The 26,846-nt window shown below is 44.5% G+C and overlaps 1 protein-coding gene across 1 annotated transcript in view; it reads left to right on the forward strand.

Moving 5' to 3' along the window:
- Positions 1 to 26,846, forward strand: part of F13a1 (coagulation factor XIII A1 chain) — a 176,694-nt gene that overhangs the window by 132,862 nt on the left and 16,986 nt on the right. Inside the window, 3 exon segments of the mRNA NM_021698.2 lie at positions 7,269 to 7,422; positions 14,786 to 15,073; positions 20,063 to 20,223. Of these exon segments, the coding sequence (NP_067730.2) occupies positions 7,269 to 7,422; positions 14,786 to 15,073; positions 20,063 to 20,223 (603 nt within the window).

The raw sequence follows: 26,846 nt of genomic DNA on the forward strand, positions 1-26,846 counted from the left end.
GTAAAGGCTAAAGGATGTCCATGTGGGGACTTTCATATCCTGAGAAATTAGTCTTCTATTCTGTAAGCTAGGGAGAATTATCTGTGCCAAGAGGAATCAACCAGGACCCTGATAGCCTGTGGAACATGGGTTGGGTGGAACTATCATTTAAGATAAGAGACCTACTGGAGAGCTTGGATTGCCTCTCTATAATGGAAATGAGTAGGGCTTTATGTCACTTTAAGCAAAAAATAAACAAGCAAACACCACCTGACAAAAAGATCTTAAAGGAAGTATGATTATATTTAGGCTAGCGATTTAAAAGGGAAAGATTCCTTGTGATGGGGAAGGTACGGCAGCTGAGGCAGGAGCATGAAGCAATTGGCTACCTTACCTCAGGAAGTCTACTGGTAGCAGTGTTGACCTGCCCCGAGCAGCTAGACCCCAGCTCTCTTAAAGGTTCCACAGCCTCTCCCAACAGTGCTGCCAGCTGGGAACCACATGTTCAAATACATTATCCTGTGAGGCCCACTCCCATTCAAAGAATAACAAACCTGAACTAGGCAAATGGCAGTCATCAGGAAAAGAGGAATAGTGTTGAGAGGTACGTAGGTGGTGAGTGTCAGCATTTAGACAGCAGAAATCATCACAGATGTGAAATCCACAGAAGGAATGCACTCTACCTGCCATTGCCGTTTCTAGAAGCCTCTAGAAGCCTCCAGAGACCAGCCTTACAGTGCTTGGAGTTTTATCCATTTGATTTCATTTGGGGATTTGAAAATCTGTACAAACCTCCCCTGCTGTCATCTGACAGTTTATGACACTCTGAGAATCTCTTAATGGGAGATCGCTCTGAAACCCATGAAGCTTGCTTTTTGTACTTTGATTGTGCTTTATTGCTACAGAGAAGGAGAGAGGATGGCCCTCCTTGCGGTAGTGAAGGTCCTAATAGCTGTTAATGCAAGCGCTTTTTGCTGTTATTAAATATAGATCAGGGTGTTAGGAATGTCGTCAGGCTATGCGGATAATTGCTCCTCTCTCACCGCTGCAGAGGCTTCTTGGCTGTGCAGGCTGGGCTCCAGGTCCAAGCTATTTGTCAGAGATAAATGAGCTGCCTACAAGCATATGAGGTACCTTCTCTCAAAAGGGGCTCGCTAGGACCCCACAGGGGTGAGCGGGTGACTTTAGCATGAGTCTCGGTGACTCAGGTTGAGGCTGATGCACCTTCCCTCCCTCCACCTGTGTGTCATCCTTCCTCTTCCCACCAGAGGGATGTCAGCAGGTAGCTCGCCTGTTCTTGCCTCTCAGCATGCTGACTTCCCAGCCATTCCTCACCAGCTTCCGCACTATCCAGCTCATCGATTAATTGTCAGCTTTTCTGGAGAGTTCCTTGGTATCTAAAAACCAGTAGAACCTGAAATGGGAAAGATGTATGGAAAATGTCCCCTTTCCTCTCTCTTACTTTTTGTAGACAGGGACAGAAGGGGGCGTGCCAGGTATCTATTCCTGGGATCCTGTGCCCTTCCCTCCACATGCCTTCTCCACATTGTTGAGTTTCTGCAGGTCCAAAAAAAAAAATCAAAACAAAACAAAACAAAAAACAAAAACCCGGTGCCCCCTCTCTCCCTAGCACAGCATACCTCAGGTCTTCTGAAGAGATAAGAGTTGAATGGTTTTAAGTTTGTATGTTCTCGTGCCTCAGTGGTCCTTAGTAAGGAACTGCCTCTTGGGAAAGACCATTCTCTTCTGCCTTAAGTGCTTCCAACGGATTCTGCTGCACTCTTTATCCCAAACTGCAAATGGACACACACACACACACACACACACACACACACAAACACACAGAGTAATGCACATAAGTGTATATACAGCTGTGTGACTCTGTCTTTCTCACACACACACACCCTCACATAGACATATGCATAGAGATACATACAGTCACACAAGCATGCAGGCACGAACATGGTTTATACACATACACACACACACACACACAGAAGCTCTGTAAAGGTAAACTTTCCTACATTCTCATCAGTAGGAGCAATATCTGCTGCAATGAATAAATACATATATGTGTACATACAAACATACATGTATACATACATAATGAACACATACAAACATACATATACACATACATCATATTTATATACATATAAACATACATACATATATGCATACATATTTATATACATATAGACATACATACATATAGACATATGTATATACATACATACATACATACATACATACATACATACATACAATAAACAGAGAACACTGATAAAAACAACATCTTGGAGATGAGGTCCCAGTTGCATCTTATGCTGTGAGTCCTTATGGGGAACAAGGTACACATATGACCCCGCAGAGAGCATCCACAGCAGACCCAGCCTCCCCCAATCCCAAGCTACCAATGACAAATGTCAAGTACAGGGTGAGTGTTTGGCAGTTGTGCCAGGAGGTCCCTCGCTGAGCAGGAATCCAAGGCCTCCATATGCTCTGGAGGAATTATTGCTTTCTCTAGAGGGCCTGTATCGAGGTTGTCTTCACAGATAAATGGACAAAGCAAAGTTGGGTCCTGAACTTGAAGAGGCATCTCCGTCCCCAGTAACAAAGAACATGGAGTACACCATACTGTGGGTACCAGCAACAAATTTGCAGGGATCCTCTGACCTACTGAGGGTGTGACCCATCTCCCTGAGTCCCAAGGACCTGACAAACAACACAACCTGCACAGGAAGTGCCGTGTCTGACCAGAGGCAAGAGTGATATGGTATGAAGATAACACCAGTGGTCACGAGAGGATACCTGGCTCTACGTGGCCACAGTCTCTCTGAGTGTAGAGGAAGGACTGTGGTGTTCACTACATTGATTTCCATTCAAACAAACGAAAGACAACACAGGCCACAAATGCAGAGGATGCACACACCAGATGTGGATGCACACCTGTAATCCCAGCCTTGGGAGTCTAAGACCAAATCAGAAGCCGCCATGGCTACATAGTGAATTCCAGGCCAAGCTGAGGTACACAGGATAACCCGTATCAAAAATAAACGGCAGGAGCTGCCAAGATGATCTGGTGAGCAAAAGTGCTTGCTGCCAAGCCTGACAACATGGGTTCAAACCCTGGGACCACAGGTGGAAGGAGAGAACTGACTGTTGCAAATGCCTCTGACTTATACAGATGCCCCTCCCAATACACACACACGAACAAATAAATAACCTTTAAAAAACAGACATCAAATCCTATGTGGTCCTCAGCCTTCCTTATACTGTGACCCTTCATGTTGCGATGACCCCCAACCTTAAAATGACCTCATTGCTACTTCATAACTAGTTTTGCTACTTTTGTGAATTGTAACGTAAATATATGATATGCAGATTATCTGATATTAGACTTCCAAAGAGGTCACAACCCACAAGTTGAAAACCACTACACTATGCCATACTATACTATACTACTCTATACTTTCCTATACTATACTGCATAACTGATCTACATACCAACCCTTCGGAGTCATTATCTATCCCATGTTCAGAGAAAGTAGCACAGCTGGCAGTGATTATCCATTGCAGCACACCTGTGCATAACCATTGCCGTGGCCTCGGCCGTTGGCTGAGTCTGGGGCCTATCACATGTGTACAACCACTGCTGTGGCCTAGACAGCTGGCCCATTTTGAGCACCTAGATTGTTCATCTTTAAACATAGATACAGAAGCAGCGCCCCAGCAGCTGGAATGAAAGCATGCTGATGTCACTTTGCCTCTGCCTCTAGTACACATACAGAAATACTATCTCAGCCTCCTGTTACTCCTCTCTTCTTCCCACAAGCGACAGTGTGGTTGGGCTGGCCTGGGGTTTCCGCTCTGTAAGTTTCTTCAGCCATAGGTAAGCAGAGTCCAGGACTTAATCACTTCCCATTTAACCTTATCCTTTTGGGAAACTGTGAGCGGTGGCAAGGGTTTGGATTAGGGGTGTTTGATCTCACTTTTCTGAGAGCGTAGAAGTAAGGAAACAGCCGTTGTGCCTATTTTGCCTCCTACAAAAGGAATGTCAGTGTTTTCAGGAAGCTCACTTAAATATCCCCAAAGGAGAAATGTTGTTAGGCGGGTGTCTGCCCTTCCTTGCTCTGCTTTCCGTCAAGCCCCAAGCCTGGCAGTACCTAGGTGGGAGAGGAAGTATGCAATGACATTCAAGGGGATGGGACTATCTCAGGAAAAAATTCAAGAGGGATGGATGGGGTCGTGGGCTAGCCTGGGTCAAAGGTTTAGGACTAGCCATGGACCACTAGTCCAAAGTGAAAGTCAAAGGGACAAGGTCTTGACCAGACAAAGTGAAAAGTAGAGGGAAAAGCTATGGAGCAGCCAAAGTCAAGACCAAGAAAATGAGCTGTGGATTGGCTCAGGGATTGTAGCTCTCTAATAGCTCCCTGACACAGGCCCACAGAACTCCACTTGTCCTGACGAGTCTTGGCACTGACGTCCTTAGCAAATAGAATAATACGAACTTCAGAGATTGAGATTGGGGCTTCCATGATCACCAACGAGATGTCTTGAAACACTGTGGACATTTACCAGTGCTCACTACATTCTCCTCAGCAGAAGCCACATCCATGGGAATTCAGAACATTTTATGAGGAAGTATGGAAAGTCATTCTCTTTAACCTCACATTTTAAAGTTAGAAGTTCATCATCGTGTTCCCGCCGTTAGCCCATAGTGACCATGCCCGTTTAAGTCAATTAGGAAGTTTTTAAGTCCTGTTCACATAGATCTTATCTCACTCTGCACAAAAGGATTCCTAGCAAGGCGGGAGTGATAGATTTTCATGTTACAGAAACCAGACCTGAAAATCACAGTGATTAACAGGGCTTCCTGCCGGTCCACACCCAGCATCAGAGCCCAGGTTCTCCACCACTACTTCAGCATCTCTCTGGACGTTCAGAGGCCTTGCACCTGCCGATTTCCCTCCTTCCTTCCCTCCTTCTTCAGCTCATTGACTCCTATGCACCTTGCACATTTCTACCTGTTACTCTGCCTACCTCCGCACTAGTCCATGCACCAACAAAGAATCTTGGAGTTATCCTATCACTGTGTGCACAGTACTGTGTTCCAGAAGTTCTCATCCATTAGAGTACTCATTAGAGTCATCTGAGAGCATTTTTAAAATATAATATATTTAGAACCCCACCCAAGCCTCCTTAATCAGACATCTACTTGTTTTTGAAGTTCCCCTAGGTGATACCGACTCCCAAAATCTCCCCTCCCACTGTGTCAACTCCTATAATGGAAGGACCAGATCTATTTTGCTCAACATTAGGGCTCTGGCACTTTGGACGCTATCTGAGAAAGCTATTAAATAATACATAATTATCGATAACATTTACTGAGTGTTACCTCTATGCCAGGCACTATGGCAAGTAGTACACGTGCATTTATTTCATTTAATTCTGCCAGTAATCCTGTGAGGAAGGCACTTTTATTATCTCACTTAAAGGAACAGGAGCTGAGCTGGGAGAGAGCTGGAAAGGCATATACCAATGACCGTTGGCAGTGTTGCTGTTTCCTACCTGATCCCCTGATAATACATAGAACTCCAAAACGGGGAGAATATGCCCACAGTAGTGTCCAGAGCAATCACCTTCCGGGCAGACCTAACTGCCTCTAGAAAGCACAACAGGAATATGGAACCTTGGAAGAGAGTGGGTTCTGCTTCATCCCAAGGCACCATCTCAAATTTCTACAAACAGCCTCATTTAGATGCTGAATGACCAGCAATTGTCTGAATTCCTCCTAGATGGTTTAATTATATAATTTAACTAAAATATGTTTTGCTACAAACATATTTTAATTTTGACACCATTAATGTGACTGAAACTGACAGGCTTTTTTTTTCTTTTATAAGAAGTCCTAAAGTTGGCAGTCCAAGATTCTTCCCTTTGAATGGCTTCTGGGGCCTGCAAGCCTCTGGCCTCTCTGGCAGTATCTCATGGCTGACCAAGTTTTTCTGTCCCAGGTAGACAGCAGCTCCAAGCATTGTCACTCCCAATGAAGACACCTAAGAAAGAGGGGGATCAGGTTCTCCTCTGTCCCTCTTCCCTTTCGTAGCAGTTAGGTTAGGATCCATGCAGCTGACTTTCCCCCCTTGTACAAGTAGGCTGCACGGCCTTCACTGGCTTAGCAAGGTCCAGAAAGGCAAGGAATGAGCAGAATACTTCCAGTTTCCCCAAACAGGGTTGGATTTAACAGGAAGAGAAAGGAAAAGAAGAAAGAAAGGTTCACTGATAATGGGCCTGCCTCAGATGTTCTCCCTTGAGTCATAACTGATCCAAAGTGGATTCCCCTTCATAAGTTTTAAAGCATCTTTATTATTATTGATGTGTGTGTGTGTCTGTCCATCTGTCTGTCTGTCTGTGCATGCGTGAAAGAGAGAGAGATGAGGCACGTGCATGCCATGGCATGTATATGGCCATCGGAGAACTCTGTGGATTTGATTCTGTCCTCAAACTCAGGTGGTCAGGTTTAATGCCACATACTTTTACGGGAAGAACCATCTCTCTAGCCCCAGAATGTTTTTAAAAGGAGCTTGTCCAGTGGCTTCACTATTGCTGAAGAAGGGAACACAGCAATTCTACACTCTGGATGTCTACAACACAGAACATTAAAGATTTCGGAGATGAGACATTTGCTTTGTTTTTCGTTTCGCTTTTTCCTAACCAAGCCACGGTGCTTGTGCATCTGTGTGTGGTTTGAGATGGCAATGCTTGGTCACAAATGATGGCAATAATCCCTGGTCTTCTATCAGTTTACGTGTTAGGAACTTTATACTCTTCTCGACATTCTGATACGTATCACAGACTGTATTAACCAGAGCCATAGAAAACCCAGGAGGAGTTTCTTCCCTCCAACTGAATTTTGGTGCCACTGACTGAACTTTTTCATGCAGTCCCCTTCCCTTCCTTGACTCTAGTAACCCTGTTCCATTCTTCTCTTCTTCAAAGTCAATGTTTCTGTCCCCAGAAATAAGTGAGAATGTGTAGAATTTGCAGTTCTGTATCGGGCTTATTTCACTTAGCATTATGCCTTCCAGCTGGACCTGCCCTGCTACAAATGACAGGGTTTGTGCCTTTTATGACTAAAGAGTATCCTTGTCTATGTATACCACATTTGTACCTACTCACCCACTGATGAACGTCCGTGTTAATTGCATGCTTTAGCGATTGTTAAGTATTGCAATTAGAAACCAAAACCTTTGGCGGTCGTTAATGTTCTCCTCTCCTGTTCCCAGGTCAACAGTGATCTTGTTTACATCACAGCTAAGAAAGATGGCACCCACGTGGTAGAGAACGTGGATGCCACCCACATCGGGAAGCTAATTGTGACCAAAGAAATTGGAGGAGATGGGATGCAGGATATCACGGATACTTACAAATTTCAGGAAGGTAATTTGCTACAACTTAGATGTATTTTCCCAATTCCTCTTAGTACTTTCTCAGTGTCAAGATGAAATATGTTCCACAGAATGCCTTGCATCAGCAGCATCTGACATTAAGGGCAGAAACATAAACTCTCCCAAGCAATGAACACCCACAGTTCTTCATTATTTTGCTTGCTTGTTTTGAACAAACTTCCCTTTCCCGTGGCTTGTGAAGTTTGTTTCTAGTTCTCTTTCAGTAGACTATCTAGAATGCATTCTTGCTTACATGAGCCTTAATTTTAAGGAATCCCATTAGAACACAATATCCGCGTTAGATCAACTTAGCTAAATAATAGAAATTTCAGCGACTATCTCACATTTGCTGAGTATGAATTATTTTTAACACATTGTTCAAGTGGGTTGTCATGGAAACCTTCTGATATATAGGGTAGATGGATAAGATAGTGAAATCTTATTAATTTAGGAAAATTATATTGAAAGTTAGTTTCAATTTCAAATGTTATGATGAGGGGTTGGTAACTTTTATTGTAGGGTCCTTTTCAAATGGTACTATTGTGTCCAGTTACATTTGAAACAGTGCTGTCCTCACGATCCTAACAGTGAACAGGACACAGTTTCTGTCCCCACACAAAAAGTATGATCATTTTAAGAGAAGGCTGTGGAACAGAAAAACACTGGGTCCTATCAAAAGAGTCCAAAGAAATAAAGAGTGGGGGGGGACTCATTTAAAAAATCAAAATAGGGTTTCAGGAAGCAGAACCATAGTCAAAGGCAGGAAATGTGAAACAGATCCAGAAGTTTAGGATACCTCAGACCTCATTACCCCTTCTAGCTTAGAATACCCACTGCCAGCTGGGTGGGGATGCTAGCTGTCTTGAGTGCAGAAAGACACAATATCTTTTGGAAATGGTCCGTCTCCAGAGATTCATAAGAATGGCATTTATTTTAGTGAATGAGTAAAAATTATGACTCATTAGCATATACTAAATATTCATTGGCAATCCTGAAGTGCTAATGTGTGCAGGGTTTATTTTAAATGTTGTATTCCGCCTTCTTGCCCTTATTTACAAAGGTGATTTGCATTAGAAAGACAAAGCCTGCTGAACCGAGACAGGTGTGCAGTGTTGAAGTTTAGAATTTGTCTCATCTCAACTCGTGAATTTTTCCTGTTTTTCTGAAATGGTTCAGTCTCTGTATTTGGTAGTCATCCGCTGCACAATAGAAACACACCAAAGGATGTCTCTCCCGCCTCGGTGTTTTGACTTTTCTCTAGAAGGAAAGTTAAAAATGATATAAACACAATAAAACCAAGCAAGCACGGCGATGCCTTCGCTTACAGAGATGCAAAGAAAGAAATTGGAAAGCAAAAGGGAAATCCTTAGAGGATGGGGGAAGAGCTGGGTCCACAGCAGACTGTTTTTAATCCCACAGCACAGGCACCCTGCATGGGGCTGGGGACACCACAGCCCTGCTGTGCACTTCCTGTGAAGGAAAGCAGAGACCAGTCCTTGTCATGCCAGAAGGGAGGTACCATTATGACATGGGGTGGACAGATGACTCAGGTACAGAGGACACCCAACCAGAAAGGGCCCCGAAATGTCACAATACTGAGGACACAAGTCATGTACCATGTCGATGTCTGAGCAGAATGGACAGAACAATTCACTTGGTCCCGTTCTGATAAACTGACCCCATGAATGCCATAATGTCATGCGGTATCCACATATGCAACACACTGAGTTGGCACCTATGGTATGCAATGTGCCTGAAACCCCAAGTCTGGGCTCAATAGGAGAGCATCTGTCTTGTTTGAGTGCCGGCACCACCAAAACTCCTGTCCAAAGAATAAATAAGAATTTTGGGTGGTGCTGGGGAAAGCGTTCTTTGGGGAAGTCAGTAATGCAGAATGGTGGTATGAACTGTTTCTCTTTTCTACTGATGAGATTGTAGTGAATGAGTGGTGGCTGAGAGGCGAGCTCACATCCCTGTGAGCAGTGCTTAGCCTTGGGATCAGAAGTTAGAGAGGGGCAGCAGTGAACGATACTGGAAAGACATGAAAACACACACCGGAGCCCAGCTACCATTAACTGTCAGCCCCAGAGGTGACTGTGGAGGTCAAATAGGAACGGGGCAGGATTAGCCATTAAGAGAGGAAGGCACGCACCTATGAAAGAGAAGCTGAGGTTTAGCCTGTGATACATAAATGTTAAAACACATTGTTCAGGAAGGCTACTGATGCTACCCTTTAGCAAGAAGCTGAGACTCAGGGAAAGCGTGGTAGGTGTTTTGAACCAACTAGAACTCCTAATTCATGTGGTTAGTTGTGAGAGGCATTTCGACCACCTTCTAGGCTAAGGTTTGATCCCAAGTGGCGTACTCATCTCTTGATCAAAGATAACACACATACACCACATTCTCACTGAGTAAACAGCCCAGTGGAGTGCTATTCTGAGACTCTGGGGCCTCCATCGTCACGTAGTGGGGAAAGGGATTGATTATTGATGTCTGCTCCAAGTATACGATAAATGGCAGCAGTAACTGCTCCTGGCTAACTGGATCTCAGGGGGCATCTTTTGGAACTTCTCCGGATCCACATATACCAAAGATGGACACTAAACTGTGAAGATGAATTAGACAGAAAAGAAAGTATGCAAGATGTAGGGATGGACTGATGAACGGTTAGATTGTGGAGAGGTTATTTTTTACTTCAACTAAAACTCAAGATCAGTTTTAACTTTTTTTTTCAAACTATAAGATTAAGAAATGTTAACAGCTCTGTAAACTAGAATTCTGGAAATGTTCTGAGGCGATATGTCCTTTTTTTATGATGGACACATTCCCTCTTTACTCCATCCATTACTCCGCTATTGCTTCTCTCTCTCTCTCTCTCTCTCTCTCTCTCTCTCTCTCTCTCTCTCTCTTCTCTTCTCTTCATCTCTCCTTTCCTCCCTCCCTCTAAAAAGCAATCAGATTTATGTTAATCTATATTCAGATTATTTCTCCTAACAAAACCACTTGCAACATTGTATCACTTAGTACATGTGCCTCTTCCACATCTGCCATGGACGTCTTGAGAGACCTGGGAAGTGGGTGGGAATTATATGTAGTCTGTTCCTTCCTCCCCTCTGGATCCTATCTGCACACAGAACACCCTTGAAGCCACTCTTAGCCACATAGCATCATGTGAGATCAGCGTGTGCAGGTACCATCCCGGTTACCCGGTTACCATCCCGGTTACTTCCTGACGATATTCGGCCCTTTCATGACTTTCTTCTCTTCTATCTCTGACAGAACTCTGGTCTCCACCACACCTAACCCCTGTTGTGTTTATTGAAGCACTCACTAGGCTTACCTTTCTCCACTCCCTTCCAAATGCCCTCTGTGGGCTCCATGCCTACCAAATTTATGTTCTTCCTGGATAGCTGTGGTTGTCTTTCACCCAAATCGGCATCTCACCCAGGCCTTATGTATGACACAAAAGCCTGAAGCCAAAGGGTTTCAAATTCTACTCCCTCTTCCTCCATTCCACTCCCTTCCCTGCCCATTCATTCTTTGCTTCCTACCCCATTGAAGACAACCACTATGCACTCACATTTAGTTACCACAGAATTAGGTAGTAAATCCTCTACTTGCGCCACCTAAAACAGCCCTCAAGCACCTCTCTCTGGTTCCATAACCAGGCTATGAGAGTAAAACAGCATCTTGTGTACAAAACCTTAATATAGAGCCTGAAGGATGATGATGAAGGTCCAGTATGAGATAGCATCACCTTCTAATAGCAATGCTATCATTGCTACCCTAGTGTGTGGAGTATTTCAGACTATGTTTTTGCCTGGAAAGTTAGCCGAGCTTACAACCCCCTCCTCCGTGTAAACCTCTCTCGCCACGAAAGTGGTACTCTTTGACATGTAAGTCTGAGACCATTAAAGCAGAGAAAATAGCCTACTGTCTTCCTGGACCTTCAGAATGATCCAGGAATGGCCCAGAAAGCTTCACTAGCTGACTTTGTGGTCTTCTTGCTATACTGCCTGATCATGCACAATGCCACACACAACAGTCAGGTGAGCAGCGATCAGAGTCCCTGAGTAGCCAACCTCTTGCATGCCACCCTGTCTTTACCCACTGTGCTGCAAAGAGGGCTCTTGTGCCACCCAGGCAGTCTAAGGGTGTTTCCTATCTCATGTCTCCAGGTTCTACATGACAATGTCCTGACACCTGTGATCTACCAATCTATATTATGATAGCTCTTCACTTATCCCTCAATATCAATGAGGGAAGGACTCTCTCTTAGTACTGTCCACCCCAATGTCTGTGTCCAGGAATCCAAAGTTGTGACATGGACAAAGCAGTGGTCACAGGGCTGTGATCTCATGGGTCAGCTGAGTGCACTCTACTGCAGTTATAGAGACAAAAGTTCTGCCTTGTACTGAAATTAGCATATCTGCAAGCCTCCCTCCTCCAGGTCCTCAGTGCCTGCAGGTACTGAGTCCTAGTGATAGAAAGGTGACAAGACAGATGGGATCCCTGCTCTCCTGGAGTCTGTGTTTCCAGAGAGAGGTAGCGTAGCACTGGGCAAGTACTGTTCTGAGGAAAGGGAAAGAACACTGGAAATTCATTGGTGTGAGGATTGGGATCTAGGGCCACATTCTCAAAGTAATGAGAACCTCGGGGGAGAGGGTGTTGAGACTATGTCCAAGACAATCCAACATGAAGGGACTATATAACACCACAGTTTCCAGGAAGGTGATGTTGACCCTGTGTCTTCAGAACACAGAGGCATCGCAGAAATCAAAGTCCGGCTCTAGATAACTTTTTACTGGTGCTGGGAGACCAGAGCACTCACAATAACCGCTGCAAAGCAGGGACAACTCTCTTGGGCCATGAAAAACCTTGCTATTCTCTCCTGCCTGGATGGCCTGCTGTCCCGAAACTGCTCCCCTAAAGGACAGGAGGAGGATGAAGTCTGCACTGTCAGACCAGCCTCTCAGGTAGCTCAGAGCATAAGCCTCGCTTTGCCCCTTTCTCACACCTAGGCCACCTCAGCTCCTCTCTCCTCACGCAGCCCCTCTCTGGTTCTTTGTTTGCTGCTCCAACAGACTTCCTGTGCTTTGGCTAAATGCATACTTGGACCTCATCCAAAGTGATAATTGTTAATGTTCTCTTTTTCATGGACCTGTTTGCCAGTTGATCGCTGCTAAAGTAGTTTGCTGAACTTTCGAGGCTGGGCTCTCCTTCCTTCCTTCCCTTCCTGTCTTCCTCTATTGGCTTCATAAACATATGTCTGAGCCAATTCTGGTTCTAGACCCATTGTTTCTGGCATGTTCTTGTAGTCTTCACTGAGAAGTTTATAGTGTGTGTGTGTGTGTGTGTGTGTGTGTGTGTGTGTGTGTACACACAGTCCTGTAATGTACAGACCCTTATATCACTGGTGGTATTTGCAGTGTCTAGCCTGTGTTTGTTATGAGGCTTAGCAGGGCTGTTGCAAGCAAGCACGCATCCCATGGCCTGCCACGGAATTAGCATTCAGTGATAGTTTATAGCATCCATTATCCTCCTCACCACTATTGAATTCAGTTATTAATTATCTGACTTAATTTTAGTATAGAAGAAGATAACATCTTTAAATTAGCAGAATTAGAAGAGCCAACATTCTTATCTTAAAGTGATTTCCCCGCACCCAGCCATTCTCATGCCTAACTTTCATAAGCCAAAGAAGGCGCCTCCATCTGTTATCTCTGTCCTACACCATAAAAGAAGTTATAGGGAGAGGTGCTCAGGATAGAGAAGGGGCCTCCCATCTTTTGTGCTTTCAACAGCCTGCCCCTGGAGTCAAGTATCTTATCCAAGCTTTGGAGGTATTCTACAGCTTGTCATGTAGTCAGAGTCTGAGCACAGCCCCATTTGAGGCTACATTTAGGACTCTGTTTCCTGCTTCCTCCCCTGCTCATCCTATTTTTCTCTGTGTGTCCGTCTCTGTCTTTGCTCTTCTCCCTTTCTCATTGCTGGTATGTTCCCTCTCTGCGTCTCTGCCACCCGCTCTCTTGCTCACTCTTAAAAGTGAGAGAGAGAGAGAGAGAGAGAGAGAGAGAGAGAGAGAGAGAAAGAGAGAGAAAGAGAGAGAGAGAGAGAGAGAGAGAGAGAGGAGGGAGGAAGGGAGAGAGAGAGAGAGAGAGAGAGAGAGAGAGAGAGAGAGAGAGAGAGAGAGTCTGTGTTTGAAAAGTGTGTATGGAATAGTACCTTGTTCATGCTAACAAGTGCTCATACACTAAGCTGTACTCCCAGCCCTTGGATTTTTAAGGCAGATGTCACTAGGTAGCTCAGGCTGTCCTTGAACTATCTTCCTGCCTCAGACTCCCAAGTGCAAAAATCATAGAAGCACACCACCTGCTTGCCTCCTCTTCCTCCCTTTCCTTCCCCACTATCTCTCCTTCTTCCTCCCTAGAGCAGACCCTTTCTCTCTCTTGCCTCTCTATTCCCACTACTATCCCTCCAGAAACTGACCATAAGACATTTTGCTCAAACCATACCTAAGTTTCATACTGTATTAGGGCAAAGCAACATTCCAGCCGTGCTGCCCCAAATCCTTGTCCTCAATGAGAGGCAACTGGAAGATTTTGAGATAATAAAGTTGTAGGGCTCAGTACCTTCATGAGCTCAGGAAAGTTATTGACCTTCAGCAGGTTGAATCAAGCTTCCTCCATGGATCGACCCAGGAGTCCTTGGGAAGGGGAAGACCAGTTGACCAGAGCCTAGTGCCTTGAAGTTGATGAGCCTAAGGTTTTGAGGTTGATGGGCACTGCAGAAGGTATAGAAGGGCATAGAAGGACCAAGTCTAGCCTGAAAGTCATCTCAAGAAAGAGAAAATGGAAGAAATTAAATAGGAGACAGATTGAAAGGGCACATCATATTTGGGTGCAGAAAAGTCCATAGCAGGTAGAAACATCCATGATAGGAGGTGGCACAGCAAGTGGCCACTATCTCCTAAATCATTGCTCCGATGACCCTAAATTCTAACTTTCTGACAGTGACTCAGAGAGGGAAGCAATTTGGCACCTGCCAAACCCAGAAATAATGGCCCAAGAGATTGATTGGCCCATTGGTGCAAACCCCTAAGTAGCCTTCCAAACAGATATACCATGCCTGGACACCAAGTATCCTGACAGCCTTGGAGGCCATTGCCTATCTGATAACTTGGTTTGCAGAACATAACCCGAGACAGTGGTTATACCTACTTTTCTATGAGAGAGTGGTTAACTGGCTTTCAGAGACCATGAGTCAACAAGGGTGGTGCATAGAGCATTTTGGGTCAATGTCATCCCCATGGAGTGCGTTCCCTTTCCCTGTCATTATCTGTGGATCTCTTTTAGGCCAAGAAGAAGAGAGACTAGCCCTTGAAACTGCCCTGATGTATGGAGCCAAGAAGACCCTCAATACTGAAGGCATGGTCAAATCCAGATCTGATGTGGACATGAACTTTGATGTGGAAAATGCTGTGCTGGGAAAAGACTTCAGAGTGACTATCACCTTCCAGAACAATAGCTCCAATCTGTACACCATCCTGGCCTATCTTTCCGGCAACATCACCTTCTACACTGGGGTATCCAAGAAAGAGTTCAAGACAGAGTCCTTTGAAGTGACGCTGGATCCCTTGTCCTGTAAGCTAACTAATGTGTGGGTCTCTCTAGGACTTGTTGCCTGACTCTGTGTCTCACTGTCAATACTGTCAATGCTCTGGTTCTCACCAGATCTCAGTGTTAGAGGCCACATTGAGGGGTCAGTTCTAGAAAATACCCAATCTTCTTATCTTTGTGGCTTATGAACAGAAATAAATGCTGAAATCTTCTAAGCCTAGAATACCAAGAGTTGGAAAATTAAATGGAAACTCATCTCTTTATATTTAGTGTGGCCTATGAACGCAGAGCTCCAGCATCCCAAGCTTTAGGCACCATCATAACTCCTGAAACAACATCCGCATTTGAGATCTGAACTTGCTACACAGGCTATGTCAACCTCAGGCAACTTCTGTGATTCCTCTGTACCTTATATATTAAGGCAGAGTCTCCCGCTAAACCTGAATCTCACCAATTCTACCTAGCCTATTTACCTAGTTTCCACTAGTGATCCCATCTCTGCTTGCACTTACAGGCAGTCTCCATGGCTCACCAGCTCTAACATAGACACTAGAGATCTAAACTCTAGTCCAATGCTGTGGCTAGGGGTTGATACAATGAGCCACCCCCAGATCTGCCTCCCTCAAAACTGTTTTATATGGCTGATCAGCCTGATCCAGGGAGGACCACAGGAAGAGGAAGCCTAAGAGATATTAGGCGCCATCTCAAAGTCTGCTCAGAGGTATCCCTAGTAGGTTCTCTTTCCTATTTATTCTCCCTGCTTCCCATACAAATATCTGAGCCTTTCATTGCCATAAGAATTTGGGATCTTGAAGCAAGGCAGGACTAGCATGCTGCAGCATACACTGGGGATGGCAATTTTGAAAGTTCTCATTTTTTCTGAGAGTATTAGGTGGACTCGATATTCAGCCCTAAGTTGGGCACACACACAAAAAAATTAACAGAGAGAACTTCTATAAGCAGAGCTCTGAGTCAGAGAAAACTGGAAAGTAGTTGACAATTTGGGGCACTGTGTCTCTGGACCCAACACATGGTCCTGAATAAAAGAAGAAAGGGGGTACCAAAGCAATACTGTTCCTAAAGCAGAGACAAGCAAGCAGGCCCAACCCCAGCAACGAGCCAATCCCACATCTCTGTTGTTCCTGAGCTCCCTAGCCCCAGAAGAACCAGAGATGTGTTCCCAGAGAAAATGAAAAACTATTCCTAAAAATTTGGATTCCAAGAAAAATAAATTGAAAGAGGCAAGTATTTCTAGCTTCAATGATGTAGTTAGCAGTCAAGAAATCACCATGGCATTTTCTTTGGAAACTAGATTTGGAGTTTTTTTTTTTAATTCCAAGGGAGAGAAAAGTATTCTCACCAAAAAGAGTAGTCAGCATGAAGGAAGGACTAAAGGGCAAACAGCGCCCATGCTTCCTGGGAACAGGCGAACACATTTATTCTGGGAATTAGACAAGTCTGAATGTAAGACATGACTGTTTCACCCCTAGGGGTATGTCCTGGGGCAGGTTGCCTCAGCGATCTGGGTTCTCGCCCTCATTTGTATATGGGAGCAATATCACCTACACTACAGAATTGTTCCCTGTCAGGCCAATGTCATGGCTAATATTGATAGGCATACCTGGAAAGAGGAAACCTTAACAAAGGAATTGTTTACATCAATTTGGCCTGTAAGCATGACTGTGGGGGCATTTTCTTGGTTGCTAATCGATGTAGAAGGGCCCAGCCCATAGTAGGTGGTACCACCCATGACTAGACTATATAACAAAGATGGCTCACAAGCAAAGGAAGCAAGCCAGCAATCAGCCCTTGTCCTCGCTCTCTGTCTCCATCCCTGCCTCCAGGGTCCTACCTTGAGCTCCAACCCTGTCTTCTCTCCACTGTAGCCAAATATTCCTTTCCCCCCTAAGTTATTTTTGGCCATGATATTTTAACACAGCAACAGAAAGCAAACTGGAGCACCCAGGTTCTAGCATAGGCTGGACACAGGGGAGTGCACATCTTTGCAGAGTTTCTGGTCTTACAGGGGAAGCAGGCAATGAAGAAGCAAGCAAGCTAGCAGGTGTATTATCTGGTTATATGTGTAATAGAAAAAATACAAAATAGACTAAGAGGGAGAGGCCTGTTAGCCTTGCAGGCATTACAACCACAAAATAAATCTCTCTAATAGGGTATTGTGGAACAGAGACCTGACAAAGGTTATTCCAGCCAGAAGAATCCCATTGGTATCATAGGACATCTAATGTGCACAATGAGACACAGAGGATGAAGAACCATTCTTGTTATCAGTGTGATAACTGATGATGGGAGAAGGAGGAGCCTGTAAGAGGCAGAGCCTTGTGGAAAATGACTAGGATATGTGATCCTAATTGACCTTGGACGGGTTGGTACTGGTCTGTGAAGTGAGTCAGTTCCTGGGAGAGCAGCTTATTATAAAAGAGGACTGTTTTGCAAGCATGGTCCCTTGTGAACATACCCAGTTCCTTTCCTATTATGCCAGCACCATGCTGTTTGGATGCTCCAACCACTAATATTATGAGACAACTAAATCTATTCTCTTTATAAATTTCCAAGCCTCTGTCATTCGGGTACAATAACAAAACCAGGCTCAAACAGGAACAAAAGCAGCCAATGAAAAGTGATGGGCTTAACTCACAGAATGAGTATTGTCCCTCGTACAAACTTTAGCTTTATTCCCTGCCACCAAGCCTAGCCAGCTGAGTTCCATCCTCCACGTAGTGGAAGAAGAGAACCAACTCCTGTAACTTGTCTTCCGGTCTCCACTCATATGCCTGGACCCACACGCAGTGATAATTTTCTAAATTAAAACGTAAGAAAGATTGCACTGGCTGTGTTGTGAAGGGACTCGAAGAAGCAGGGATGGAGCTTGGAGACCAGTTAGGATGCTGTAACAATCATCCGGCTGGAATGTGGTGGTCCTGCTGACAGTGCTAAGAGCAAGTCCTATTTGCACATGTTCTGAAGAGTCCTCTTGATTGGCTGTGTACAGAAGAGGAAGGAGTGGAGGAAACTCCATGAATGACAGTGGTGAAATGCCTTGGCACTCCTGTTACCTTCCAACATAGTGGAAAACTCAGGCTGGGTTAACATGATTAAAGACACGAAGGTTACAGAGCCTAGATCCCCACTGGGCAGGAACATTGAACCAATGGGTGTGAACAGGGGCCTTGTGTGGAATTGTCTATAATCATCACATCTCTCTACACCAGAAATAGAGTACAGCCCCCTTTCTAACCTCACATGCACTCTTTCAATCTTCCTTGACTCCTTAACCAAATTAAAGGATGGACTCAAGCCATTCCCTGGCTGCAGAAGCAGCACAACCAGACACTACAGCCTCAGGCTTGCTTCTGGGCCTTCCCCACCATTGTGGACTGTAATGCCCTCAAATCATAAGCCAAAATAAATGTTTTGCCCTGCAAAAATTAAAAATAGGGGGATAACTTTATATGAGTTAATGGATTAGAGTGATGTAATGTATTTCTCTACTAAGTCATTCATGTAGGGATCAAACCTAAGTCCAAGTCAATTTTAATACAGCTCCATCAGTTACACCACCGAGGCCTTGTCCAAGATAACGTCAAGAGAATTAGAACTTCATTGTTCTTTTGCTAATTTACTAATTAATGTGGCGTCAATTGCACGCAATGTAACGCATGTTGCAATCTAAATTAAATCCTAGTCTTTTGCAAAATCACACACTTCTAACCCTAATCAAGCATCCTTCAGTGCCTCTGTTGCAAATAAAATTTTCTAAGGAGAATGGGAAGCAGACTTTTCAGATTGGTGATTAAAGGGAGTGTGTGGGCTAGAGTCAGCTTGGGAGATTTGAATAACTTCAACCACTCAGTACCTTCAAAGGTGTTGTCATTGTCACTTGGCTAAATTTAGTTTCTTTGCTTTTTGGAAGAGATGAGGCAGCTCCAGCCTGTGTCTCCCTTGGCTTTCCCCAGACACCATAAATGATGTTGGCAGCCTCCCATCTCCACCACTCATACAGTGAAAATCTATTCCTCCTTCTCTTGCCGCGTTTAATAAACTTTATCTAGAACAATTTCTTGTGCGGTGGCAAAACATGGCACTTATGTAATGGACTATTTCAGGAGCACTGTTCTCTGGGGCCTGAATGCACAGCCCCATTTCTTCTGGGCCATGATTGAGAGAATGGGCTGCCTCCAAGAAGAAGGGAGCCCTGAGGCTGAGACTATAAGTGGTGATAAGAGCCTCTACAAAGATGGGTCAAAAGGAGATGGACAAATCTTGCTACCCTAAGGAAACCTAGTAGTCAAACTCCCCCAAGAAAAACCAGAAGAAAACCACTGTTTATTACTATCCTTGGTAACATCAGGGGGTAAAATGCACTGTCTCTAAGGACATACCTACCTGGGCTCAGCCTGCAGAACTGCCCCTTGGGCTCTACAATCCCAGGCTATGGGAAATGGAGCCACAGAGCAAATGGACCCAGGCTACAGATACAACTGTGCATTCTCAGCCCCAGTGGAGATTGAAAGGGTAGTGAGACTACTCCCAGCCCCCATGCCATTCTGCAGGGCTTGTCCTCTACTCTGAAAGCTTACAGTAGGGTTTCAACACAGAGGTCTTCCCAATCATAAAGAGGAGAGAGAAAGCTCTATGCTCCTTTTCTGCCATCTTGGGATTGCCTTGGCCCAGATCGAAGTCCCCATGATTGAAGTTCCTAGGCTCTACCTTTAATATCTCTGTTTATGCTTCCCATTTTACAGCAATGAAAACAATGCTTGGAAAGTCTGACAACTCCTTTTTCAGTAAGACCTCACTGACTTACATTTCCAATGTATGCTTTCCTCGCTCACCAGACAGGAGAGCTCATCCCTGATTGACTTTTGTATCTAACTTTTGCTGTGTTCCTAATGACTTGTGTACTAACGTGGGGCAGATGGGAGAGGAAAAGTAAGCCATATGCCATCTTGTCCAGGTCTTGATGTCAGCCTTGTTGGTTTTTCCTCCCTCCAGTAGAGAAAAAGGAGGTGCTGATCAGAGCAGGCGAGTATATGAGCTACCTTCTGGAACAGGGCCTCCTGCACTTCTTCGTCACTGCACGCATCAACGAGACCAGGGTCGTCCTGGCCAAGCAGAAGTCCATAGTGCTGACTATCCCCAAGGTCACCATCAAGGTCAGTGAACATCATATCTCAGACAAGAAAGGAGGGCAAAGGGCTTAGTCAGGTAGCCAGACTGTGTATATGTGTGTCTGGGAAAAGGGGTGTCCAAAAGACATAATAGAGCTAGGATCCTCCTGTTCTTTGAAAGAAGCAAGCCATTCTATATATAGTCTCGAACATGTAACACTCCTCTTCTCTCCTTATTTAAATATATAGATGTGACGGCAGATATAAATATAACCTGTGGTATAAACACACTTGTGGAGGAAGATAAAGATGTGGGATAGAGACAGAGACTCAGAACTCTCTGTGTCTTTAGAATAAAGTGGGTCAGGCTTGCAAACTGCCTACACTGTCCCTTCTGCATCGGGGGCAGTAATGTCATTCACTGGGGTGTGACTGTATTCAGTAGGATGTGCAAGCTGAAGTATACAGCTGGAGAGCAATAGCCGAATATACATATGCCCTTATAAGCACCAGCCACATGAAAATATAGAGGATTCCCAGTCTTCAGGAAGTTCCTTCCTGCTTTTTCTTGTTCACGGTCTTCCCCACTCACCAAGATGACAAATTTTCTGGCTTCTGTTACCATGGCTTGTTTTTCCTACTTGGTTCACGGCGTTAGTGAGCACAGAGTTAATTGTCCAGGTAGTACACGGTATTTCTTCTCAAATTGCTCGGAGAAGGGGGGTTGGTAAAAGAAAGCTTGGGGGATGGGTTACCTGCTTCTCAGCACCAAGACTGACTTCTGGTAGCATCAGTAGATAGCTTATCAAGACACCTTCCAAGCACTAGAAGCCAAACATCCAGTGGTCACCTAGGAGAGTGTTATTTTATGCCATCTGGATGTGGCCTTAGCGAGCTTCCCTGGTGTCTGGAGAGCATTCATCTCTTGAGAGACTGAGGGGTTCATATAAATCTTCCTAACACGAAGTATCCTAAAGTAACCAAGTAAGCCAAGTAGCCCCAGAGACAGAACACAGGGCAGGAGTGAGAAATGAGCCTTGTTTCTTATGAACCACTTTTTAAGCTAATGGCTTTTGTGTGGCATTCAATATGACTTTCCTGCTTGCTTATATACTGGACCCTGGCAGCTGCTATTAAAGTATATCACATATATAACTGAGGTTCTAACACTCAATACACTCTATCGATAAGCAGTACAAATGTTTCCCCTTTATACGTGAGAAAGCTGAAGTGCAGAGAGGCTGTAAAACTTGTGCAAGATTCCATCATCATCAAGATGTAGAACTAGGTCTCCGACCCCAGCAGTCCCGTTACAGAAGCAGGATGAGAACTGCCTTGTCCACTTCTCCTCAAAATCTGGTACTTGGACCACTCCAAAATGAGGCTCACACAAACTTGAATATGTGTAGGGCCCATTGAGGAACAGAATGTCAGAGCCTCTACCTCTAGGAAGGTCCATATCATCTCCTTTCTTCTGTTCTTGAACTGCAGCCACTTACCATACACCTGTTGAGATTGGCACTGTCTGCACCACAGGCCTTAAAAGGTGGAATGCAAATGAGAATGTATAGTCTGAGAGAGATCAGAAACAAATGCTAAACAGGAAAACAGGGCACTTGGGTTGCTCCAGGAGGGCCATATTGCCATGAGAGCATGAATTCATTAGCTCAGGGCACAGGGACCCCAGTAGCAGGAGTCACACTGGCTCTCCCATAGTCAGAGACCTTGAATATGTCCCTCAGTCACATAGCAAAGGCATCTTGGCTGCTCTTAGGGGTATGTTAAACAGCCTGTGCCCATGGTTAGATCTCTGCCTTTCCCACCAGAGGCAGTTCTCATGTTCACCTCATTATGAAGCATTGGCTTGTCCCTGCCAAGATCTCAGGAGAAGCCTTTCCGAGCTGTGAAGTGTTCAGACCACAGCACAAAATAGAATTTAATTGCACCACTGATAATAAAATGAGTGTATAGAAGAAACTGATACCTTTGATCTTTTGGGATATCATTAATTAGAAAGGTTTTGGATTTTTTTCTATCTTTTAGGTTTCTTTAAGAGCAACTGAAATGGCAGAATCAGAGGTCTGATTCCACAAGTTAGTAGATGAGGGCAGGACTTGAACCAGGGTTGGTTGGGTTCAATTTGGGTTAATTTCCATGTCAGAAGCAGGGATGCTGGTTCTGGTGGAAACTCAGAGTCAAGGTCATTTCCTGAGAGAGAAGATCTGATACTGTCCACTGCTAAGCCTGTCCGGAAAAACTATAGGTGAGGACTCATCACACAAGCCTTAACCATTAACCCCAGTAACTTCAAGGTTAAAGTAAATCTAAACAGGAAAAGAGATGTGTCAGGGGAAGGGACTGTACACCTTAATGCCACTCAGACATCACAGCTGTGACAGGTCCAGATTTCAGAAACTGTGGATAGTGTACTAGGCACCTGTGGCACTGGAGACATACAACTGTATCCTTCAGAAGCCAGTCATGCACTGGAAGTGATGAGGAGGGCAGGAAAGGGGCTTCTGTTAAGGGTGCTAGAAATATGGTAAGAAAATACTCTGTTGGACAGTTATGTGGGAGAACATGTCAGAGAACTAAGTCACATAAGTGGCATAAAACAGGAACTCCAAACACACTAAAAGTACAAAGCCCACAATGGTTCAAAACCTATGGTCCAAAATTACCTACAACATGCCACCTCACTGAACGTTAGGAAAAATGCTAGAATACTTTGTCCATCCCTCTGAATCAGGGATGGGCTCACAGCAGACTGGACCTCTCACAGATGCTGGATATAGATATACCAGGCACAGGGTAAACATGAAAGATGTGGCTAGAAAGACAGACCCTTCCAGTTTCATTCCACAGGCAAGAAGAGGAGGGAGGAGGCCAGCATGCTGATAGCAGTGACAGCAGCTGGGAGATATTAAGCACTGCGATTTTAGTAATGCCCTTGTATCATCTTATCTGAGAGGTAGGTATTACTGTGTCCTTCATTGTACTAAAGCCCAGAGAAGTTAGTATCTTATAGCTAGTGACCAAAACATGAGCCCTGCAACCAAGGGAATTTAAAACTTTTCCGTATAGGACACCCATGCAACCCTACAAGTCACTGAGCCTCCCAGAGTCTGTTTTTCTACTGAAGCAAGATTGGCAATAGCAATTCTTACCTCATGGCGTCTTTGTGTTGACTGATGAGTGATGACAACCCACAGGAAACAGTTGCTACATGCCACTGGCGCTTAGCTAGAGTTGCTTCTATAAGTGACTGTCTCATGGACATACCTGTTCAAGGAAGGACAGAAGCCTCTTTCCCAGATCTCTTTTGGTGTGCATCTGAGATCTCTGGGCCACATTGTTCTTTACACGGGGACTTTTATGGGAAGCAGGAGTGGTGGCAGAATGAACAGGAAGGTTTTGGGCTTGTGAAGTTGGGAGATCACAGCTCTGATGAACTATCAAGAATTTAGACCAAGGGAATAAATAGGCTGTCATAAATGAATGGTTACCAGGAAAGATAAAAGGAGAAACATCTAGATACCAGTGGAAAGCTTTGGGAATTGTGTTGGAGGGTAGGGTAGACCACAGAAATAGCTTTGTTTAGGGTAAAGGTTGGGAGCCAGGCTAGACTAAAGATAGCCTCAGGAAAGCATGTAGAGACATTTTGAGTTGAGTCTAGAATGTGTTAGATGAAGCTTTGTCATTGGCTCTACGAACAAGGCTTTGGTGGAAACTTGTGACCATGTCTGTAGCATAATCAACTCTGCCTCCCAAAAGTTATACAAAGTCTTGGCCCCAAAACATTGCCTTCTGGGACACTTAGGTTAGACCCCAGGGTTGGAGCTGCCTGGAAGCTAGAATCCAGCTGTTCTTCCCCATCTCCCTTTTTAGTGCAAACCCAGACATCTTGGGATGATCATGGATCTGCCCATCTGAACCTAAGCTACCATCCACCAAACCACATGGGCCAATAGCCAGGTTCTTACATCAGAGTGGGCATATCTCAGACTCCATTCATCCCCATGGCAATAGACACTGGGTTTGAGTTAAATTTGTTCCCATTTAACTGTGCCCAGCACCCACCACTCATGAGTCACAGCCTGTGATCCTCATATGGGAGATGGCAGGGGGAGACACTCATTAAACTTTAATGAGCATACATCTCTTTTTCTGTGCTATCAAAATATTTTGATGAGAAAAGTATATTTTATTAAAAGCAGACTTGGAATTTTTTTCTCTGCCTTCCCATGTGTTGATTGTCAAAAGCTGCTTTAAGTCACGGGGAAAAGGCTCCCAGCATTTTAATTGTTAATGAGCAGTTGCCTTTTGGAGGAGAGGGGCCACAGAAGGAAGTAAGCTGGTCTGCAGACTACACACACATTTGTCAAAGTGCTGTGACCCAGTGTGTGAACAGGGACTTAACAGGATTCTCTGGTTGTCAACAATGAGGGCTAGTGACTCTCTCATCCTCAAGTTGGCCAGCAGCAACTGGGCAGCTAAGTACACAAGCACAGTGCCAGGGCAGGCCTCCATACCCACACTCCCACCTAAAAGGCACCGAGCTAATAACAGCTTCACAGCTCCCATGGGGATGGTAAGAATAAGTCACATGGGAAGTGTCACTGCTAACCCCTTGAATAATATCCAAAGAAGGCCCCATCTCATCCAGCACTTACACCTACACCAGCTGTGTCCATCCAGGCTCAGAGAAACAAGTCTACCCACTTACCAAGCACCATAGCCTGATGAAGAGCTTTACCCCCTATGAAAAAGGGACACTTCCTTACCTGGACAAGGTATATCATGATTCAACCCTGTGTCCACTTCATCTGGCTCTAGACACTAGCATGGTTTGTCTCAATAATTATCATACTGTTATGTTCCAACTAAAGCCTTTCATTAGTAGCTATGATTCTTGCTGAAATTCCCAGGCCATCTTAGAAGCCTGACTCTGCATGCCTCGGTAGTGAGGCAGTGTAGTGCCAAGGTGAATTCTGGGGCCCTGTTCCTCCAGCATCATGACTTATACACCTGTGTCTCAGAGAGCAAATTAAAATTGGGGAAACCATTTGGAATATAGTCAGAGTCCTGAACTACTTAACAGTGTCTAGATAAGGAATGACAAGGCTTCCATTTGCCTATAGGAGCCTTAATGTCCCGGGTTTTCCACTAATGTCAATCACCAGAGGGTCTTCAAGAGGGGCCTCTAAGGACAAGGGAAGGAGGAGGGTTGGAGGCCTCTTCTCTCTGAAATTATCTTCTCCCAGAGAATGCCAGATGAGGGACTTCTGCCACAGATTTCTGTGCTGACACCCATCCACGGCTATTGATCAGAGAGGATCACAGGGAAATAGTGTGAACTGTGTCAACAGAGCAGGCGCACTCTGGACTCTGTTAACTCCAAGGCTCTGATGTGTGCACTCCTGTCTCACCTCTCTGGACAGCTGTGTAATGATGTTTGCATAGGAAGGAAAAGGAGGCATCAGAGAGCGGCAAGGATTCAATAGCCCAAAATAAGAAACTGATGGGCAGGTCCTCTTTTTACTAAAGGAAAAAGTACTGTAAGTCATCTGTGTTATTATTAAGCAAAGCTAGGACAGGATATGGTTAAGCAATGGTCTAGTACCAACTGCTTTCGGTGTCAGTCTCCTCCTTCCTGAGAGAACTCAAGCATTTGCCACACCCAAAGTGCAGGTTGCTCTGTTCATTTCCTGCTTACTTTTGTCTAAATCTCAGAAAAGACGACACACAAAGGAAAGGATCTGGAATAAGCAACCGCATCTTCCTTCCCTGTAACTCTAGGACATATAAGCCACTGGATCTCTTTTTAAAATGCATGTCCCCAACTTTACCCTAAATAGAAAATCCCATTATCATCCAGTAATGGACCTCAAGGCCCCAAGGCCACCTTGTCACATTTCACACTGGCGAGGGAATCAAATCCTCTCCTTGTAAAGTCAAAAAGAAAAGGGTGGGTGGTAGCTGTGTTTTCAAATATAGTTCAGGGTCAACTTAGAACCGTTGCCCTCAAAGGATGGTTTAGTGATAACATGAAAAGCTAACACTGCAAATGATTCTTCGGTGGGTTGCTATTTTTATCTCATCTGTCAGAGATCACAGTGTGGGTGGTGTTTCAAGGAGAACGTTTTAAGTCAGAAAGACCTAGATTTATTTCCGGTTCGGTTCTTCCAATTTACTAGCTCTAGTTATCTTTTAAGTTTTGCTTTAATACTAAGAGAATAGAGGGTAAGAATAACAACATGACTCTCCAAGCCCATAGAGCTACAAGGATTCAATGGCCAAAGCGGAGAAAATGATGGGCAGTGTCCTCATATTACTAAGTAAAAGCCAGTGTAAGTCATCTGTTGTGTTGTTGTTATTAAATAGAATTAGGATAGGATAGTTTTAAGAAATGACCTAGTATCAATTGCATTCATGTCTCCTTTCCCTCCTTACTGTGTGAACTTAAGCAAGTTATATAGCTTCCATTTCCTTATCTGTAAACTCAGTGTTTATCCATACTTCTTGTATAGATTAATTGACTTGATATCTATAATTCTTATATAGATTAACTGACTTGATACAACTTTCTACACTGACAGATATTTTAAATCCACACTGTCATTGTGGTGTACATTAGCCACAATGAGGTTTTTTAATCCCCCAAAACA

Source organism: Rattus norvegicus, chromosome 17 (assembly GCF_021556685.1).
Source record: "Rattus norvegicus strain SHRSP/BbbUtx chromosome 17, alternate assembly SHRSP_T2T, whole genome shotgun sequence".
Taxonomy (NCBI): domain Eukaryota; kingdom Metazoa; phylum Chordata; class Mammalia; order Rodentia; family Muridae; genus Rattus; species Rattus norvegicus.